The sequence below is a fragment of the Nomascus leucogenys genome, chromosome 13 (genome assembly GCF_006542625.1).
Source record: "Nomascus leucogenys isolate Asia chromosome 13, Asia_NLE_v1, whole genome shotgun sequence".
In the NCBI taxonomy this organism is placed as follows: domain Eukaryota; kingdom Metazoa; phylum Chordata; class Mammalia; order Primates; family Hylobatidae; genus Nomascus; species Nomascus leucogenys.
In genome coordinates, this window is record NC_044393.1 from 31,006,739 (window position 1) to 31,025,721 (window position 18,983).

At 51.7% G+C, this 18,983-nt stretch overlaps 1 protein-coding gene across 1 annotated transcript in view; it reads right to left on the reverse strand.

Moving 5' to 3' along the window:
• EFCAB8 (EF-hand calcium binding domain 8) overlaps positions 1–18,983 on the reverse strand; it is a 107,854-nt gene that overhangs the window by 45,984 nt on the left and 42,887 nt on the right. Inside the window, exons 11-17 of the mRNA XM_030825422.1 lie at positions 17,130–17,260; positions 8,958–9,025; positions 8,594–8,745; positions 7,191–7,328; positions 5,672–5,782; positions 3,917–4,144; positions 2,779–2,849 (exon numbers count right to left, since the gene is read on the reverse strand). Of these exons, the coding sequence (XP_030681282.1) occupies positions 2,779–2,849; positions 3,917–4,144; positions 5,672–5,782; positions 7,191–7,328; positions 8,594–8,745; positions 8,958–9,025; positions 17,130–17,260 (899 nt within the window). The remainder of the gene's footprint in view (positions 1–2,778; positions 2,850–3,916; positions 4,145–5,671; positions 5,783–7,190; positions 7,329–8,593; positions 8,746–8,957; positions 9,026–17,129; positions 17,261–18,983) is intronic.

Genomic DNA, 18,983 nt, shown 5'->3' on the forward strand with positions numbered 1-18,983 from the left:
ATAGAAAAAGCCTGCATTGTTATGCATAGACCATTAAGGGTGATTCCAGTGAGGGCCTAGAAAGAAAAGACGACAGATGCAGAGAAAGCCTCAATATTCTTAGAGAATACCTAAGTAACCCGGAACAGAATTTTGGTAGAAATATGGATGTTAAAGACCATTCTGGTGAAGTCTCTGGTGAAGAAATGAGAAACATGTTATTGGAAACTAGAGGAAAGGTCATACTTGTTACAAAATGGCCAAGAACTTGCTGAATTATATTTGTGTTCTAGTGTTTTGAGACAGGTAGAACTTGCAAGATAAGAAATTGGATATTTGACTGAGGAAATTTCTATGTAACATATTGAAGGAGTTTCCTGGTTTCTCCTGACAACTTACAATAAAATGCAACAAGAGACAAATGGTTTAAAGACCAAACTGTTAATCAAAAAGGAAGCAGAATCCAGGAGCAGTGGTACACGCCTGTAACCCAGTACTTTGGGAGGCCAAGACAGGACGATTGCTTGAAACCAAGAGTTTAAGACCAGCCTGGGCAACATAGCAAGACCCCATCTCTATAAAAAAATTTTTTTTAATTAGCAAGGCATGGTGGCAGGTGCCTGTAGTCCTAGCTACTCTGTAGGCTGGGGTGGGAGGATCGCTTGAGCCTAGGAGCTGAGGCTGCAGTGAGCTATAATCGCATGACTACAGTCCAGCCGGGGTGACAGAGTGAGATCCCATGTCTTAAAAAAAAAAAAAAATGGAAGCAGAACTTAAAAGATTCATCCTATCCATATAGAAAGGAATGAGAAAGGCTGTTCAGGAAAGAACATTGATATAGTTTGGCTCTGTGTCCCCACCCAAACCTCATTTTGAATTGTAATCCCCATATGTTCAGGGAGGGACCTGGTAGGAAGTGAGTGGATCATGGGGGCAGTTTCCCTCATGCTGTTCTCGTGATAGTGAGTGAGTTCTCACAAGATCTGATGGTTTAAAAGTGGCAGTTTCCCTTGCACTCTCTCTCCTGCCACCATGTAAGATGTGCCTTGCTTCCCCTTCACCTTTAACTATGATTGTAAGTTTCCTGAGGCCCCCTCCTAGCCATGCAGAACTGTGAGTCAATTAAACCCTTTTTCGTCATAAATTACCCAGTCTCAGGCATTCTTTATAGCAGTGTGAAAACAAACTAATACAATCATTAAAGACATAGCCAAGCACTGTTTGATGAGATTAGTATGGATCAGCCAACCCAACAGAAGCCAGTGCTGTTCTCCAAGACAATGAAAGAATGACCCTGAAGGCAATTCAGAGATCATTAGGACTGTCCCTCTCATCACCAGCCCAGAGTACAAGGGCTCTGGGGGCAGAATGGTTTCAAGGGAATGGCCACCAGTGCCCATGGGACCACAGCACACACTACCATCATCGCTTAACTTCACAGGCTCCATTCTTCATGCTCCTTGACCACTCTAGGTGTGGCTCCTGTGGACCATGGTACAGCATGGACTGCACTCAGCAGAGCTGGGAGGACATGGCTGCCTCCACCACCTAGATTTCAAAGAACAGGGTCTCCCAGCAGAGCCATAGCCTTAGAATTGCAGCCCCACAGGGCCAGGGGGCTCATGCAGGGAAGTGCCACAGGGGCAGGGCCCAGGCATAGAGCCACTATGGGGGCAAGGCTCCCCAAATCTGTAGGTGTAGGGCTTCCCAGAGTCTTAGGGTTCCAATCGCTTGCCAGGCAAAGCTGCAGGAGCAGAATTGCCATCCCAGCAGGTCTGAAGGGCAGGGCAGCAAGCCAAAGAGGATTATCTTTGAGATTTAAGGTCTACTAGCATTTGCCCCGATGGATTTTTGACTTGCTCAGGACCTGTCCCTCCTTTCTTCTTCCGTATCTCTCCCTTGTATCTATCCTATGCCTGTCCCACCATTCTATTTTGGAAGTACATAACGTGTTAGTATCACAGGTTCACAGCTAGAGGGGAATTTGCTTCAGAATGAATTGTACCTTGAGACTCACCCATATTTTATTTAGGTGATATTTAGATGATATTTTGGACTTAGACATTAAAGTTGATACTGGAACAAGTTAAGACTTTTGGGCTATTGGGATGAAATGAATATATTTTGCATGAGAGAAGGACATGAATTTTGAGAAGTCAGGGATGGAATGCCATGGACTGAATTTTGCTCCCAAAATTCATATATTGAAATGTAATCCCCAAGGCGAGGATATTTGGAGGTGGGGCCTTGGGAGGCGATGAGGTCACAAAAATGGAGCCCTCATGAATGGGATTAGTGCCCTTATAAAGGAGGCCCCAGAGAGATTTCTTACCCCTTCCACCATGTAAGGTTACAGTAAGAAGACAGCTGTCTATGAATCAGGAAGTGGGCCCTCACCAGGCACCAAATATGCTGGCGCCTTTTCTGGAACTTCCCCTATCTCCAGAACTCTGATAAATAAATTTATGTTGTTTATAAGCAACTCAGTCGATGATATTCTGGTACAGCAGCCCGAATGGACTAAGACATTCCCCCACTGAACTGGATACTCCAGGAGGATAAAGACTCCAACATTCTTGTTTATACCCATCCCAAGCACCTAGCAAAAGGCCAAGAATATATGAGCCTCAATGACTAATTAATGAATGGATGGATGAGCAGATGAAGCAATAGTCATTAACCACCACTAACTTCCTGCATGGTGTTCCAACCACCAGGAAAGCCAGGAACGGAGGAACCCATCTGGAGAGAGAACACGCAGCTACTGGAACCTACTCACCATACATGCTTTCTACTCACAGGAAATGAGTGATTCTCTTACTCCATCCTGTCACATAGAACACTTTGTTCATATGGATAATCCCACTAATCTGTTGAAGATGAAAGAAAACAGAACTAGAAAACTTCTCAGAGAAAATGGCTCTGGGCCCTAAATGTCTTCCTAAAGGTGCCAAGCAAGAAGTCAAACCTCTTGATTATGAGAATTGCCTACAGTTGATACCACCATGTATTTGTCATCATGCTCTCACATCCTATTCCCTCATTTGATGGACTTAGGGGAATCAGATAGGGTAGGCATCCATGTCCGTTTTACAGAGAGGATAGCTGGGAAATGGGCAAGTGACCTGGCTAAGGTCAAGTCACCACTGAGTGATAGGATCTGGAGCAGTACTCAACCCCTGGCGTCTTGGTGAAGTACACTTTCTTTCTTTCTTCTTTTTTTTTTTTGACAGAGTTTCACTCTTGCTACCCAGGCTGGATCTCGGCTCACTGCAGCCTCCGCCTCCCGGCTTGTCCTGCCTCAGCTTCCCGAATAGCTGGGATTACAGGCAGCCACCACTAACACCTGGCTAATTTTTTTTGTATTTTTAGCAGAGACGGGAGTTTCGCCATATTAGCCAGGCTGGTCTCGAACTCCTGGCCTCAGGTGATCCCCCTGCCTCGACCTCCCAAAGTGCTGAGATTACAGGCGTGACCACTGCCTGGCCAGCTAAGTACACTTTCTGAGTTGGTTAAAGGACTGTGTCACAGAAGTTAGGATGGAACTGCTGTCTTTGCCCTATGCCACTCCCATGGACTGGCCCTATAATACCGTCAGGCATTTCCCAAATAGGGGTGACCATGGGTGGCTGTGAATTAACTGATCCCATTGCTAGACATGCAGTCCAAAGCTCCAGTATGTGGAATGAGATGTGCTAGCAAATTTAAAGAGCAACAGTAGCTAACCTTAGTGGAAACCTATTAGTTCAGGCACTGTTACCTGTCTTCATTTCATGCATGAGGACACAGAGGCTCAGGGAGGTTTGAAGCCAGGCCACCTGACTATGATGAACACCCTTTCAGAGAGGTACAAAAAATAGTGCATCCCAGGGTCACAGGAGCTGTGCTTTGCTTCCCAAGAGGCCGTCCCTGGCTGTAATTGACAAGCAAGACTGACCTCCAGCTGTTCCGGATTGGGAAAGGTGAACAGGCATTTGCCAACGTTGTAGTTCCACATCTTCATTGTGCCATCCCGCAAACCTGTGAGCAGGCACCGCTCGGACTCATCCAGGGCCATGGCGGTCATCTCCACGTGCTGGCCCCCAGACACAGAGAACTCCATCGTCTTCCTGCCCGTCACGACCTCCCACACACTCACTGTGCCACGCAGGCAGCCACTCACCACCTGTAGGGAGCACACAGCTGGGGGCTGCTGGAGAGGCCAGCGCCTCCACTCCCAAGGGTGGTCTCCAGCCTGCCTTGGCCCCTCCCCTCCATCCACTGAGAAAACAGACGTTCAGTGTCCCCTGCTACAGCATAAGCCACTTTTGAAAACAGGACCTCCTCTGCCCTGTATCACAGGGCAGTGCAAACTGGAACGTTTGGTGAAGACCTGTTAACTCAGAAATGGCACTTATCAGGATCTAGCCAAAGAAAATAATCCCTATCTGGAAAAGATATTACTGAAACAATATTAATTATGACTACCTCGTCAAAAAAAATAATAAACTAACTGCCCCCTAAGTAGGGACATGTTGAGAATAAGGACAGCCATGCCACTCAGTGAAACATTTTGCCACCATGACCATTGTTATAATGCAAGAGTAGCAGGTAAGGCTGGGCACAGTGGCTCACGCCTGTAATCCCAAAACTTTGGGAGGCTGAGGAGGGTGGATCACTTGAGGTCAGAAGTTTGAGACCAGCCTGGCCAACATGCTGAAACCCTGTCTCTACTAAAAATACAAAAATTAGCCGGGGGTGGTGGTGCATGCCTGTAGTCCCAGCTACTTGGGAGGCCGAGGCAGGAGAATGGCTTGAACCCAGGAGGCAGAGATTGCAGTGAGCCAAGATCCCACTGCACTCCAGCCTGGGTGACAGAGCAAGACCCTGGCAAAAAAAAAAAAAAGTAGCAGGTGAGGTGGTTTCAGACCAACCCTCCCTACTGAGAAGATCTAGAAAAGTTGATAATTTTTTAAAATTTTAAACAAACTTTTTTAAGGTACTGAAGAGCCCTGAGGCAGTGAGAGATGGTGGTGGCAGGAGCCAAGATGGGAGAGAAGCTCAGAATGGTGAGCTCCAGCCTTGTGCAGCCTGAGGCCTCCTCTGCAGCCAATGCAGCGCACCTGTCCAGAGCCTGGGCCAGACAAGAGGTCCCAGTGGGTGAGAGTGAGCAGAGGGCCTCAGGCGGCAGCCCCTCCTATCCTCACACCTCAGAAGCAATTCCTCATGCCTAGCTGCCCTGCCCAACCCAGAGACTCCACGAAGGACCAAGGTGCTGCCTGCTGCCTGGGCCTCCGTCCCTTCCTACAATGAACAAAGCCAAGTTATGGCTTCCCTGGAAAGAGATGCCCAAGAACAGCACCCACTCTGGGAACCTAGGAAAGCGCCCCACAACTAGCACTCCGTCTCACAGTCCACGTAAAGAAGGCCCGGTCCAGAGCTGACCCAAGGCGCTCAGCCAAAGGCATGAGGCTCAGAGGAGTTAGGTGATCTCGTGGCTAACGGATGGAACTCTGAGCTGATCCCACGCCAGCCCATCTGTAGAGCTGCTTTCTGTGCCTATCCCGCTGCCCCAGCACCACCATCAAGGCTGTAAGAGTTCCCAATGTGCCATGGGAGCTGACTACAGACCCAGGCACACAGGGAGGTCTGGTTCTGCCCCGTGTCACCTGGTGTTCCCGCCAGCCTCAGAGGCGAGCCCTGGGCCACTCACCTGCTTAAAGATCTTGCTGTAGAGGACAGCACACAGGGGTGAGCAATGAGTGGTCCTCTTCCTTGCTTTGATAGGCCCCTGGGCCTCTAAGTACCCTTTTAGGATCCCGATCTGTAGGTGAGGAAAGAGGCAGAGAGCTCGTCTGTCAGAAGAGCTCTGCTCACAGTGATGGGCCGCCGGGAAAAACTTCCAATAAATCACCACATCAAGACATCCTGACCACACGCAGGCCTGATTCCAGCAAGACTCCAGGTTCCTCAGCAGCCTGCAGATACCCCCACCCTACTCTGTGGCCCCCGCTCCCCAGGACTGAGCCTCCCAAACCCTAGTGTTCCTAGAACCCCAAATTCCAAGTCCAAGGTCCCTTTCACCTTATAACTTCTGAGAAGCTGAAGCCTCAATCAGGTGTTCCCTCCGGGAAGCTCTCCCTGCCTCCCCCTTGCCCCAGGCGAGGCTAAGGATTCCTCTGTGCTCCAAAAAGCACAACTCTACCATAACACATAGCACTTTCTACTGAAATTATCTGTTTTTCTTCTACCCTGTAGGTTCCTAGAGAGATGGGACAGTGTCTTTGTCATATATTCTCAGTTCACGACAAAAGGCAGGGGTTGATAAGGTTTGGTGATCTGAAATGAACTTCAAAGGTCTATTTAATTCAACAAATGCTGACCACCTGTCTGGCACTCAGCAAGGAGATAAAGGAACCCACGACCTTCCTTCTCAAGAAAACTGCTGTCTAGGGAAGAGCCAGCCAAGTGCGTAAGGATGACACACATGTCACCGGCCAGGGTGGCCCAGCCCACAGAGCGTGGGAGGGCCTGGTGGAGCTCAAGCACGAGTGGCCCCCGCATCTCTTTTCTGGGCTTCTGCTCCCATCTATGGGCTGTGGCTCAGCCTTGCACCTCCCCAAGCCTCCATCTTATTGTGGGCCCCCTTACCCCCAACCTCCACAGGAAGCCCATCGTGCTTGTCCCAATCTTTCCTGTCCTCCAGGGTCAGGACAGACCTCACAGGGGTTCCAGCTGAGTCCTGAGTCACAGATGGCCTTCCTATTTGTGACTCAGTTTCCCACAGGGTCTCTCCTGCAGAGACGCTGCTCAGACGTGGCCCGTTTCCCAAAGTTCATGACTTAGCAGGAAAAACAGTCACGTAGTAGCGACAGGACAGAATTATGCGGCTCATGACTGAGACAAGGAATGGGGCCAAGAAAACATGCAGGACGGGCTCCTAACAAGCCTGAGGTTCAGGGTGGCTCCCAGAGGGAGAGGCTGAGGACGCCTGAGTGGGGACAGTGCAGACAGCAGCAGCAGCTGCAGAGAGGGTGACAGGCTGGGGGCCTAGAAACAGGATTTCAGGAAATCCCAAGACACGGCCCCTCACAGGCCAGGCCACAGAGTCCAGCCGCTTCAGCAGTCCCAGGAGGGACAGGACGCGGCCACCCCTTGGGTGTCCCACGGGATTCAGGCCCTGGCCCTCCACCTGCGGCCTCGACCCCACTCCCTCCTGGGACGGCACTCACTGAGTAGGTGCTACAGATGAGGGTATTGTCCTTCTCCAAGAAGTAGGCACTGGTTATGGGGCAGTTTCCCAGAGGAAAAAACTTCCCGCAGAAGGACTGGAGGCATATATAGTCCAGCATGTCCCACACGCGAATATTCTAGGGGATGGGAAATAGGCAAGAGGCTGAGCATGGGTGCTCAGGGATGTGGCCGGCTCCTGAAGCCTTGGAGGTGCCTCCGGCGAGCAAGGCCAGGGCACATTGTCCGTCCAAGCACTTCCAACACACCATCACACCCAGCAGCAGAGAGGCTACTTTTGTGCTCAGATAACCCAGGTACACAGTGAGTGAGGGCCGGGCACAGCTCCACCCCCCAGCCTGCCCCCAGGCCTCCACCCTGTTGGAGCAGCTGAATTCACTGGCTGGGTACAAAAGCCATGCCAGGCAGCACATGCTGGCCCCCGGCCCTCCATTGCTGCCACTCCAGCCTGGGACACAGTCCGATAGTGGCTACCAACATAGTTGCCACAGTGGCCTGTCTGTCCCCAGAGGGGCCCCTCCCATTCCTCCCAGGTGAAGGAACTTTCCCTAGAGGGCCCCACAGAAGTCCCTCCAAGACACTCACTTCTTGGAGGCATCCTCTGCCCGTGGCCGACTGGGGACCTCAGCGAGCCCATCCCTGTCCCCATGTCCCCAGACCCAGACCCTTCATCAGAGGTGATGATCCCAGCTCCCAGGGCTTCTGGGAAAGTTCCAGACAGGAGGGTGTGTGGATATGCTGGAGAGGGTGGTCTGGGTGACCCTGAGGGCCCTGACAATTCTCCATCTCCGAGTCCCGGAAAATGTAACCTGTCCCCTAAAGGAGGGCCCCCAGCACTGTGGGCCCACAGCCCAGCAGACGGGGCAGTATCCTGAGCCTACAGCTGCAGAGGAGCGCAGTGGCGGTCCCAAGTGGGAGCCCTGGCATGGGGGAAAGGCCAAGCCCGGCCCTCATGGCCAGGCAGCCGAGGAGGGGTCACTAGAGCAGCTGAGAGGTGCAGATCGAGGGCAGGGGCAGCGCAGGGGAACGGCTGCCATGCATTGCACAACTCCCCTGAGCCAGACATTGCACTGCTGTTTTGCTGCTGTTTCTCTAAACCACTCAACAGCCCATTCTATGGATGAGGAGACTGAGGACTGAGGCTCAGAAAAGGGAAGGACTTGCCAGGGTCACAAAGTTAGAAGCCAGGCTGGGCTACCTGGGAACCCAGCTCTGGGGACATGCTCAGAGGTCCATGGCCACCCTCGCCTTCCTCCCACCCGGGGCCCCTCCCACTAGGCCTTTGGCCAGATGTGGGGCCGTGGGCAGGGAGGTCATGCCATTCCTCTGGCCAGTGTGTTTCTCTGAGGAACAGAAGGATATCGGGCGGACTGTCGGGGCGGACCTTGTCCTTGGAGACACTGATGAGGATGCTGTTGTTCCTGCTGTCCACGAGGATGTGCGTCACTGAGGTCTGATGTCCCTTCATCAGCCACACAGGCCTCTTTGAGACAAAGGGGTTCCACAGGCGGATGAAGGCATCGTAGCCACCAGTCACTGGGGTCAAGACCTGGGTGTCAGTCCCAGGGGCCTCCACTGGGGACCTTCACCCACTGGTGAAGGTGGTGCCCAGAAGTGGGGACAAGAGCAGCAGGAGAGGAAGCCAGACAGAGGCCAGAAGCTGTGCAGCCCTCTCCTGAGCTCTGGAGGTCCCCCCATCCCCAGCAGCCCTCCCCCAGCAACTTCTGGGTGACATGAAGGTGACTTACCCAGGAAGTTCCTGTCTGGGCAGTAATCAAAGCAAAGAATCCCTTTCCTTAAATGCAGCACTGACAACCTACAATATCAAAGGAGTGAGGGCTGCAGGGCTGGGAGCAGTGGCCCCAAGGGAGCCTCTGAGACTGAGCCTGGGGTGGGAGGAGCTAGAGGCAGAGCCTCCCAGGAGGCCTAGGGAGGAGTCACTACCTCTCCATCCTAGGAGAGGAGCAGCCCCAGAGACCACCCAGGGTTCACCCTGCAGCCAAGTCAGGGCTCAGCACCACAGGCAAAGCAGCGGCCCAGTCCTGGCCCCAAACCAACAGCCCACAGGGCAGATGCCACCTTCCAGGTAGAGACAGCTCCCAGGCAGGAGCGACTCCTGACATTTGTAAAGCACTTGGCCTCATTCCAAGGGCAAATTTGATTTTCACATCAACTGTACTGGGACAGGCATCTTCCCATCCATGATACAAATCAAGAAAAAAGCGGGACTCCAAGGGAGGGACAGAAAGGAAGCTCCCGGGTGCCCCACCCTGGCTACATGTGGTCCCCATGCGGGCTGCTGTCTCCTGCATCATCTGGACATCTCATACAATGCCCAAGAATAGAACTGCCCTGCGCTAGGGATAGAGACACCAAAAGGAAAAGTCAAGGAGCTCCCCCAAGGTCACACAGGTTGCAAACGATGGGGGTTATGGGGTTTAGGACATGCTACCCCAAAATATGGCACCTTGGCATTTGAGACAACAGCAGAAGCAGAAGGAAGGCCGCACTTGTCTTCCCCTAGCCTTCTCCCTGAAGCAGGTCATAGAACATTGATTCCATAGTGCCCACTCTATACCTATACCTGGGGGAAAGGAATGTCCATTTGTTTGTTTGTTTGTTTGTTTGTTTGAGATGGAGTCTCACTCTGTCGCCCAGGCTGGAGTGCAGTGGTGCCATCTTGGCTCACTGCAACCTCCACCTCCCAGGTTCAAGTGATTTTCCTGCCTCAGCCTCCCGAGTAGCTGGGATTACAGGTACACACCACCACGCCTGGCTAATTTTTGTATTTTTAGAAGAGATGGGCTTTCACCACGTTGGCCAGGCTGGTCTGGAACTCCTGACCTCAGGTGAGCCACCCACCATGGCCTCCCAAAGTACTGGGATTACAGGCATGAGCCACCCAACCTGGCCCCAATGTCCTTATTTCTGAAGACACGGGGACACAGAGGGGGATCTGGACAAACAGTTTACTGCCATCAGATGGTACTAGTCCAATCGTCCTGCATGACTGTCCATTCTTCCTCAAACTTCACATGAAAATACAGAGGCGTCCCTGTCTCTTTGGGTTTTTTCCTGAAGGCTCCCATGTCATGAAACTTAAATGTGCATATGCTTTTCTCTTATTCATCTGCCTTGGTCATCAGGGTCTCAGCCATAAACCTTACAATGGGTGAAGAAAAAATATTACTCCTCCCATACAGGGGTCAGGATTCAGACCTAGGGTAGACATGGCAGGAGGTGGCAGGAAGCTCAGTAAGCAGCGATCAAGGAGAGGAAAGGCTCATTAGGGCCAGGTGAGGCTCAGAGGGCTGGAGAGGCCCAGACAGGAGTTCCAGGAAGGCCAGGGCCCTGTAGCCCTCACAGGCCTAAGAGCCCCAGATGCTCTGTGCCTATGCCCATGCCTCTCATCCACAACATCCTGCCCCGCCAGCTCCTTCTACTAGACTCTTCAAAACTCCATTCTGGCCGGGCACAGTAGCTCACGCCTATAATCCCAGCACTTTGGGAGGCCAAAGGTCTCCGGATCACCTGAGGTCAGGAGTTCCAGACCAGCCTGGCCAACATGGTAAAACCTTACCTCTACTAAAAATACAAAAATTAGCCAGGCATGGTGGTATGTGTCTGTAATCCCAGCTACTCGGGAAGCTGAGGCAGGAGAATCGCCTGGACCTGGGAGGTGGAGGTTGCAGTGAGCCAAGATTGCACCACTGCACTCCAGCCTAGGCGACAGAGAAAGACTCAGTACCCCTACCCCACCACCGCCTCAAAAAAAAAAACCAAAAAAAAACTCCATTCAGGTGTGGTGGCTCACACCTGCAATCCTAGCACTTTGGCAGGTCGAGGCAGGAGGATCCTTTGAGGCCAGGAGTTCAAGACTAGCCTGGGCAACACAGCAAGATCCCATCTGTACAAAAAAAATTAAAAATTAGCTGGGCGTGGTGGTGCACCTGCAGTCCCAAATACTTGCAAGGCTGAGGTGGGAGGATTGCTAGAACCCAGGAGGTTGAGGCTGCAGTGAGCTGTGATCATGCCACTGCACTCCAGCCTGGGGGACAGAGCAAGAACCTGTCCACGAAGAAAAACAAAAAGACTCTATTCAGGCCAGACACAGTGGCTCACGCCTGTAATCCCAGCATTTTGGCAGGTCAAGGCAGGAGGATCCCTTGAGGCCAGGAGTTCAAGATCAGCCTGGGCAACACAGCAAGATCCCATCTGCACAAAAAAATTAAAAATTAGCTGGGCATGGTGGTGCACCTGCAGTCCCAGCTACTTAGGAAGGTAAGGCAGGAGGATCGCTTGAGCCTGGGAGTTTGAGGTTACAGTGAGCTCCAGCCTGGGTAACAGAATGACACCCTGCCTCAGAAAAAAAAAAACAACAAAAAATCCATCCAAAGGCATCTGTAGTAGGGCCCCCAGCCCCCTGACACAGCATGCCCTCCACTGAAGTGACCCCTGACCTGGCTCCTCCACCACTCCCAGGGGGGCCTAAGCCAGGTGCCTGGGCATCAACCTGGACAACACCATGGCTCCCATTATCCAGCCTGGCCCCAAGTCCTCCTTGCCCACTTCCCTCTGCTCCCATGGCTGCTGCTAGCCCAGGCCCCTGACTTTACCATATCAGCCTCCCAGCCAGTTCCTTCATCTCCAGCCTTGCTCCTCTTTAAATCATCTGTCCAGAGCCACAAGGATTCCTCTAAAAATCAAAGCTTCAAAGAGAACAGATGGCAGTACACATATTTCAATTATTGCCAAACCAGATATTCCTCCCTCCACACATATATGTGCTGCCAAAAAATGTTCTGGAAGAATGGTCACCAAAATGTTAGTAGAAATTATTTCAGGCAGATTCGTGTATTCATCAACAAAGATTTCCTGGCTCCTACTCCTGCCAGGATTACCAGGGGCACAGACATGAGGCTTCTGCTATAGGGGGTTTTCCTTCTAGAGGGAAACAGCAGGAGGAAGTGGACACACAGAAGGGAGATGGACATTTACAAATCATTGCAAGTCCTGCAAGGGACGTAAGCACATGGCTTTGACAGAGGACAACAGAAGGAAGCTCACTTCTGCCAGCCTCTCTGAGGAGGGTCCAGGGCAGCGGAGACCTGAAGGGTGAGAAGGAGTCATCCCTGGGGAGCCCAGGGGAGGGGTGAGGCTTCAGCTGGAGGGAGCAGCCTATGTAAGGCCGGTGTGGTGGGCACCAGGTGGGCCAGGAGGAGAGGGCATGAGAGGACATGGGCGAGGTGGGCAGGGCCCAATCCACAGCCCTGGCCAGGAGCCGCTGAAGGCTCCATACAGGGCCCTGGCTGGATCAGATTTATTGATGGCCGTGGGTCAGGGAACGTGGCCTGAGGGGATACGGTGAGGCTGCTAAGAGGGCCAGGGCAAGCAGTTCAGGTGGGAGATGATGGTGGCTTCAACTAGGTGGTGGTGGCAGAAGTGAAGGAAGAGGGGACAGTCGAGGAGATGCCGGGGGTCAGTCCACACACTCAGCACCGGCTCCTGCTACCACACCCACTCCATCAGATTTGCTCCTGGCTCGAACCATCTGAGAACTCAGGTGAGGCTGGCTGCAGGGAAGCCAGAGCCTCAGACCCACACTGCCTTGGAGGCTGAGGTTGACTCCAGAGGCAGAGGTTGGGGTGCCAGTGCCAGGCCCCACCCGCAGAGGCTATGCCCTAAGATGGCATTGCCAAAACGGGAGACCAGCAAGTGGTCAATGGTGCCACCTGCTGGCCTGCACATTGCACTGCATGCAGACAAGAATGCATGGGGTGTGCCACCACTCCAGCTAATTTTTAAATTTTTTGTACAGATGGGATCTTGCTGTGTTGCCCAGGCTGGTCTTGAACTCCTGGCCTCAAGGGATCCTCCTGCCTTGGCCTCCCTAAGTGCTAGGATTACAGGAGGGAGCCACCGTATCTGACATGAATGGAGCCTTTTGATTTTTTGAAGACAGGGTCTTGCTCTGTCACCCAGGCTGAAGGAAGGCAGCACGTGTCTTTGTGTTTGTGTGTGTAAATATATTCTCTACCCTACCCCAAAAATACATCTCCAATCCCTCCATCCCACAACACAGCCCAGCTCCAGGCCACCATCCTATGCAGCCTCAACTATTGCAATGGCCTCCTCACTGGTGTCCTCACCGCCACCCCTGCCCATGGACACTCCACCTGCAACACATAAGTCAGACCATACCAGTTCTCTGCTCAAAACCATCCCAGAACCGTGCTTACATCTAGTTCCAAATATTGTAAGAAGATACTCTGAGGTACTTAGAGAAATATTAACGTGGACTAGCTACTAGGTGATATGAAAGAATTATACTATTTTATCTATTTTTGTGTGTGTTTGAAACTTTTTATAATGAAAATATTAATTTAAAATTAATTAATTTAAAAAACAAGGCCAGGTACGGTGGCTCACGCCTGTAATCCCAGCACTTTGGGAGGCCGAGGCGGGCGAATCATGAGGTCAAGAGATCAAGACCATCCTGGCCAGCATGGTGAAACCCGTCTCTACTAAAAATACAAATATTAGCCAGGCATGATGGCACATGCCTGTAATCCCAGCTACTTGGGAGGCTGAGGCAGGAGAATCGCTTGAACCAGGGAGGTGGAGGTTGCAGTGAGCCGAAATCACACCACCGCACTCCAGCCTGGGCATTGCAGCAAGACTCTGTCTCAATCAATCAATCAATCAGTCAATCAATAACAAGAGCATACCACAGACAGCGGAGCTGTGCAAAGGCCCTGGGGCAGGAGCACGCCTGAGCCTGAAGAAGGCCAGTGGAGCTGAGTGGGCAAGTGGAGGCAATGAGGTCAGGAAGGCAGCAGGCCCGGCCCACGGAGGCCCTCCTGGCCCTGGTGAGGTGACCCCCTGATATCCTCCTGCCATCAGGACTCAATAAAACAAGATCTGAATGAAACACATATCTTATACACCAAGCTTGTCCAACTCACAGCCCATGGGCCTCATGCAACCCAGGACAGCTCTGAATGTGGCCCAACACAAATTCATAAACTTTCTTATAACATTATGAGATTTTTTTGTGATTTTTATTTAGCTCATCAGCTATTGTTAGTGTTAGTGTATTTTATGTGTGACTCAAGACAATTCTTCTTCTTCCAATGTGGCCCAGGGAAGCCAAAAGATTGGACACCCCAATATACACTAAGTGATACCATCACCAATGCAGACAGATAGCCTCAGCAAACAGCTCCAAGCAAACTCCTGCCACACGGCCCCATTCAAAGCACTGAACCCAAGACCGAAACTTCCCCTTCACATCAGACATTCCCGGAGGTCCCTTTTTCCGGCCTGCAGGGAGCTCCAGGACTTGTCTAGAAATGTACATAGTGCACTGTTTGGTTAAAAAGGCACTGGACGGCCGGGCGCAGTGGCTCATGCCTGTAATCCCAGCACTTTGGGGGGCCAAGGTGGGCGGATCACGAGGTCAAGAGATCGAGACCATCCTGGCCAACATGGTGAAACCCCATCTCTACTAAAAATACAAAAATTAAGCCGGGCATGGTGGCTCACGCCTGTAATCCCAGCACTTTGGGAGGCTGCGGTGGGTGGATCACAAGGTTGGGAGATCAAGACCATCCTGGCCAACGTGGTGAAACCCCGTCTCTACTAAAATACAAAAAAAAATTAACCGAGTGTGGTGGCGCCCACCTGTAGTCCCAGCTACTCAGGAGGCTGAGGCAGGGGAATTGCTTGAACCCGTGAGGCGGAGGTTGCAGTGAGCCAAGATTGTGCCACTGCACTCCAGCTTGGCAACACAGTGAAACTCCATCTCAAAAAAAATAAAAAAATAAAAATAAAATAAAAAAATAAAAAATAAAAATACAAAAATTAGCTGAGCACGGGGGCGCGTGCCTGTAGTCCCAGCTACTAGGGAGGCTGAGGCAGGAGAGTTGCTTGAACCCAGGAGGCGGAGGTTACAGTGAGCCGAGATTGCGCCACTGCACTCCAGCCTGGTGACACAGCAAGATTCCGTCTCAAAAAACAAAACAAAACAAAAAAAGGCACTGGACATATAATGAGGCCCAAGATAAAACTCCAGCTCAAGTGTCTGCTCTAAGACAGTCACTTCCCCTCCCTAAGCTTCAGGTTTCCCATCTGTAAAATGAGAAGTTGGACTAAATTAGCTTTATCATCTCAGGATTGAAGGGGGGGGGGGGGGGGGGGGGGGGGGGGGGGGATTGGAAGGGAGTCTAAAAAAAAAATTAGGCTTCCTGTATCAGTACTCAGTGAGCAGGAATTGAACACTTGCATGAGAATGCCATCACCCAGGACAGAAAAAAAAAAAAAAAAAAAAAAAAAAAAAAAAAAAAAAAATGAAAAACAACCAGGACAGAAAGGGACAGACACGGGTCTAAATGGCCCTCCGTCTCTGCCCCAATCCCACCCAGGCCTCACCCAGTCTCTCCCCGGTACAGGCCTTAAATCTCCTGCTGTTCCCCCAAAAAGACTCTCCTGAGGCTCAATCTTCAGCCTGTGCAGGAGCAAAATGTCAGAGCCCCAAAGGCTCCAGGCAAAGACTAGGGGCTGGAGGAAAACTGCAGGGGCAAGAGCAACCCAGCAGGAAGACTCCACGAGAGAACATACCTACCAGTTTATCTACAGTAAACTGCACAGTAGAAGCCACACAGTGAAAGAACAGAAGTGGGCCAGGCGCGGTGGCTCATGCCTGTAATCCCAGCACTTTGGGAGGCCAAGGCAGACCGATCACCTGAGGTCAGGAGTTGGAGACCAGCCTGACCAACATGGAGAAACTCCGTCTCTACTAAAAATACAAAATTAGCCAAGCATGGTGGTGCATGCCTGTAATCCCAGCTACTCGGGAGGCTGAGGCAGGAGAATCGCTTGAACCCAGGAGGCAGAGGTTGTGGTGAGCCGAGATCGCACCATTGCACTCCAGCCTGGGCAACAAGAGTGAAACTCTGTCACAAAAAGAAAAACAAAAAACAAAAAAAACAGAAGTGGTGGCTTTTGATAACTGGGTCAGGGAATGGGGATTGAATAAGGAGGGGGCCCCTCAGGACTCCAACCTTCTTTATAATGTTTTCATTTTTTACATGGACAATGCATTTAATACATACTTGTGTGATTAACTGGTTTTTCTTTTTTTTTTTTTTTGAGACGGAGTCTCGGTCTATCCCCCAGGCTGGAGTGCAGTGACGCAATCTCAGCTCACTGCAAGCTCCGCCTCCCAGGTTCACGCCATTCTCCTGCCTCAGCCTCCCAAGTAGCTGGGACTACAGGTGCCCACCACCACGCCCAGCTAATTTTTGTGTGTGTGTGTATTTTTAGTAGAGATGGGGTTTCGCCGTGTTAGCCAGGATGGTCTCGATCTCCTGACCTCGTGATCCGCCCGCCTTGGCCTCCCAAAATGCTGGGATTACAGGCGTGAGCCACCACACCCGGTGATTAACTAGTTTTTCAAAAGAAAAGAAAAAACTTCACTCTAGGGTAGAGGAATCCAGACTGAAGGAAACAGATTGTAACCATCCACAAAGAACCAATGCTGCCAGTTACTGAACACATACCACAGAGGATTCCCTCACGCAACCCTTGAGGAAGTGAGGTACGTGTTTTCACACCCTTTCACAGATGAGGGAACTGAGGGTGACAGAGGAGAAAGTAACTCACAGTCATCCCTTCATTCAGAAAACATTTCACTGACTGCCACTCACTCTGTGCTGGCTTCTATGCTGAGTTTTGCATACAGATTGGGAGATAAAAGAAGCTACTGTGTTCTCACCGTGCTGCTGGTGGCGATGCTGGAAAAACTAAACTCCAGAGTCCATACACCAACCACCATCTGCCACTGTCAGCCCCCACAGTCCACTCACCACCCCCCTCCCTTCCAGCCCCACCACCTTAGCCAGGAGAGCAGCACTTCTTACCTGGGTTTCTCAGAGGCTTTGGCTGGCAATATCGTCAGCACCAGAGAGGACTTCTCGATGGCCGAACAGGAGACCACCACGTTCATCTGGGGGATGAACTTGACCTGCTGACACCAGTTGGGATGGAGAGCCTGGGAAGACAGTAGCAATGGTGGGAGACTCCACCCAAGGACAACTTTCCAGGCCCAGCCCCCAGAACATGACCAGGTGTCGGGACTGGAGGCGCCCAGAGATCACGGAGTCTAATGCCCTTCTCGTAGTGATCACAAAGTGATGTGGCCCCGCAATCCTAGCCCAGGTCCTATGACCAGCACTGGCCATCACTTGTCACTGAAAATGCTTAAAAGCACACAAGCCTGCTTTCATTTGAAATCTTGTAAGTTAGAGGATGGGGAAGGTCAGGCCCATACTAATCATCTCCCACGAGGAGAAAAAGGATGAATTCAAGTCTGTCCAGGCCAGAGTCTAGTTATCCACAGAGAGCCCCCTCTACAGATGGGCTGTGCTCCCAGTCCACTGCCACCCTCCATGTTTGTCACAGCATGGAGTGCTCACGGAAGCACAGAGGGCATGAGAATGTGCATTTCGCTGCAACTTGAGCCACAAAAGATGACACGCAGTTGAAGGGGCTGGCTGGGCTCTGAATTCTCTGGCGCCAACTCTGTGACCTGGACCAGTGCTTGGCCTCTCAATCTAGAGATTTTCCTCTCCGGGACAAGAATGGAAAAGGCGGGTTGGAGAGACTGGCTCATCAAATATTTCTTCGGTGCTTTCTACATGCAAGACCCTGAGCTGGATTTTACACACACTGTCACCAAGCATCTGTCGCAATGAAGGCACCGAATCCAAGACACTGAGTGAGACCTGGAGGGAAAACCAAGCCCAAGATGAGCTTCCCACAGAAGACAGAAGAGCAGCTGCAGTGTCTCATGCCTGTAAACAGCACTTTGGGAGGCCAAGGTAGGTAGACCAGCCTGGGGAACACAGTGAGGGCCCGTCTCAAAAAAGGAATAAAAAAATTAGCTGGGTGTGGTGTTTGTAGTCCCAGCTACTCAAGGGCCTGAGGTGGGAGGATCACCTAAGCCTGGGGGGTCAAGGCTGCAGTGAGCCATGATCGCACCACTGCATGCCAGCCAGGGCAACAGAGTAAGGCCCTGACTCAACGAAAAAAAAAAGTCAGTGCAGGCCTGTTGGACCACCCAGACCGCCCTGAGTGTGTCATTCATTCGTTCATTTGTGCAGCAAATGTACTGGGAGCCCGCCAAGTGCAGGGTACTATTTTAGGCACTGGAGACAACCAAGAGCATGAAGTCCCTGCCCTCGAGGAGCTGTCGATCTCATGAAGGTGACAGCATGAGGAATCAATGGTCGGACCACACATAGCTGGGAGCTGGTAAACACTGCGGGTGAAGGGATGAAAGCAGAGGTGGGCACAGGGCTGTCCTAGGATGGCTGCTTGGGACCACGGGAAGTAGATAGGAGGAATACAGGTACCTTGTGGGAGAGCCCCGCAGCCTGAAGGCGCAGCACATGCCGAGGCACAGAGGCAGGAAGGGGCTGAGTGCATTCAGGGAACAGCAGAGGAGCCTGCGCCTCTGCAGGAGAGCAGATGGGGAGAAGGAAGGTTGAAAACAAGCCCAGAGCTTGCAAGCAGGAGCCAGATCACCTCACGTCCTGACGGCCATGGTAAAGACTTGAGATTTTGTTCCAAATATGATGAGAAGCTATCGGGGTGACTCAACTGTATTTCTAACTCACCATTCCTCTGGCCCTGAATGGAGACAGTGCTGCATGAAGAAAGGAAGTGGGGAACCCAGCTAGAGGCCACTGCAGCCATCCAGGAGCAAGGCGGTG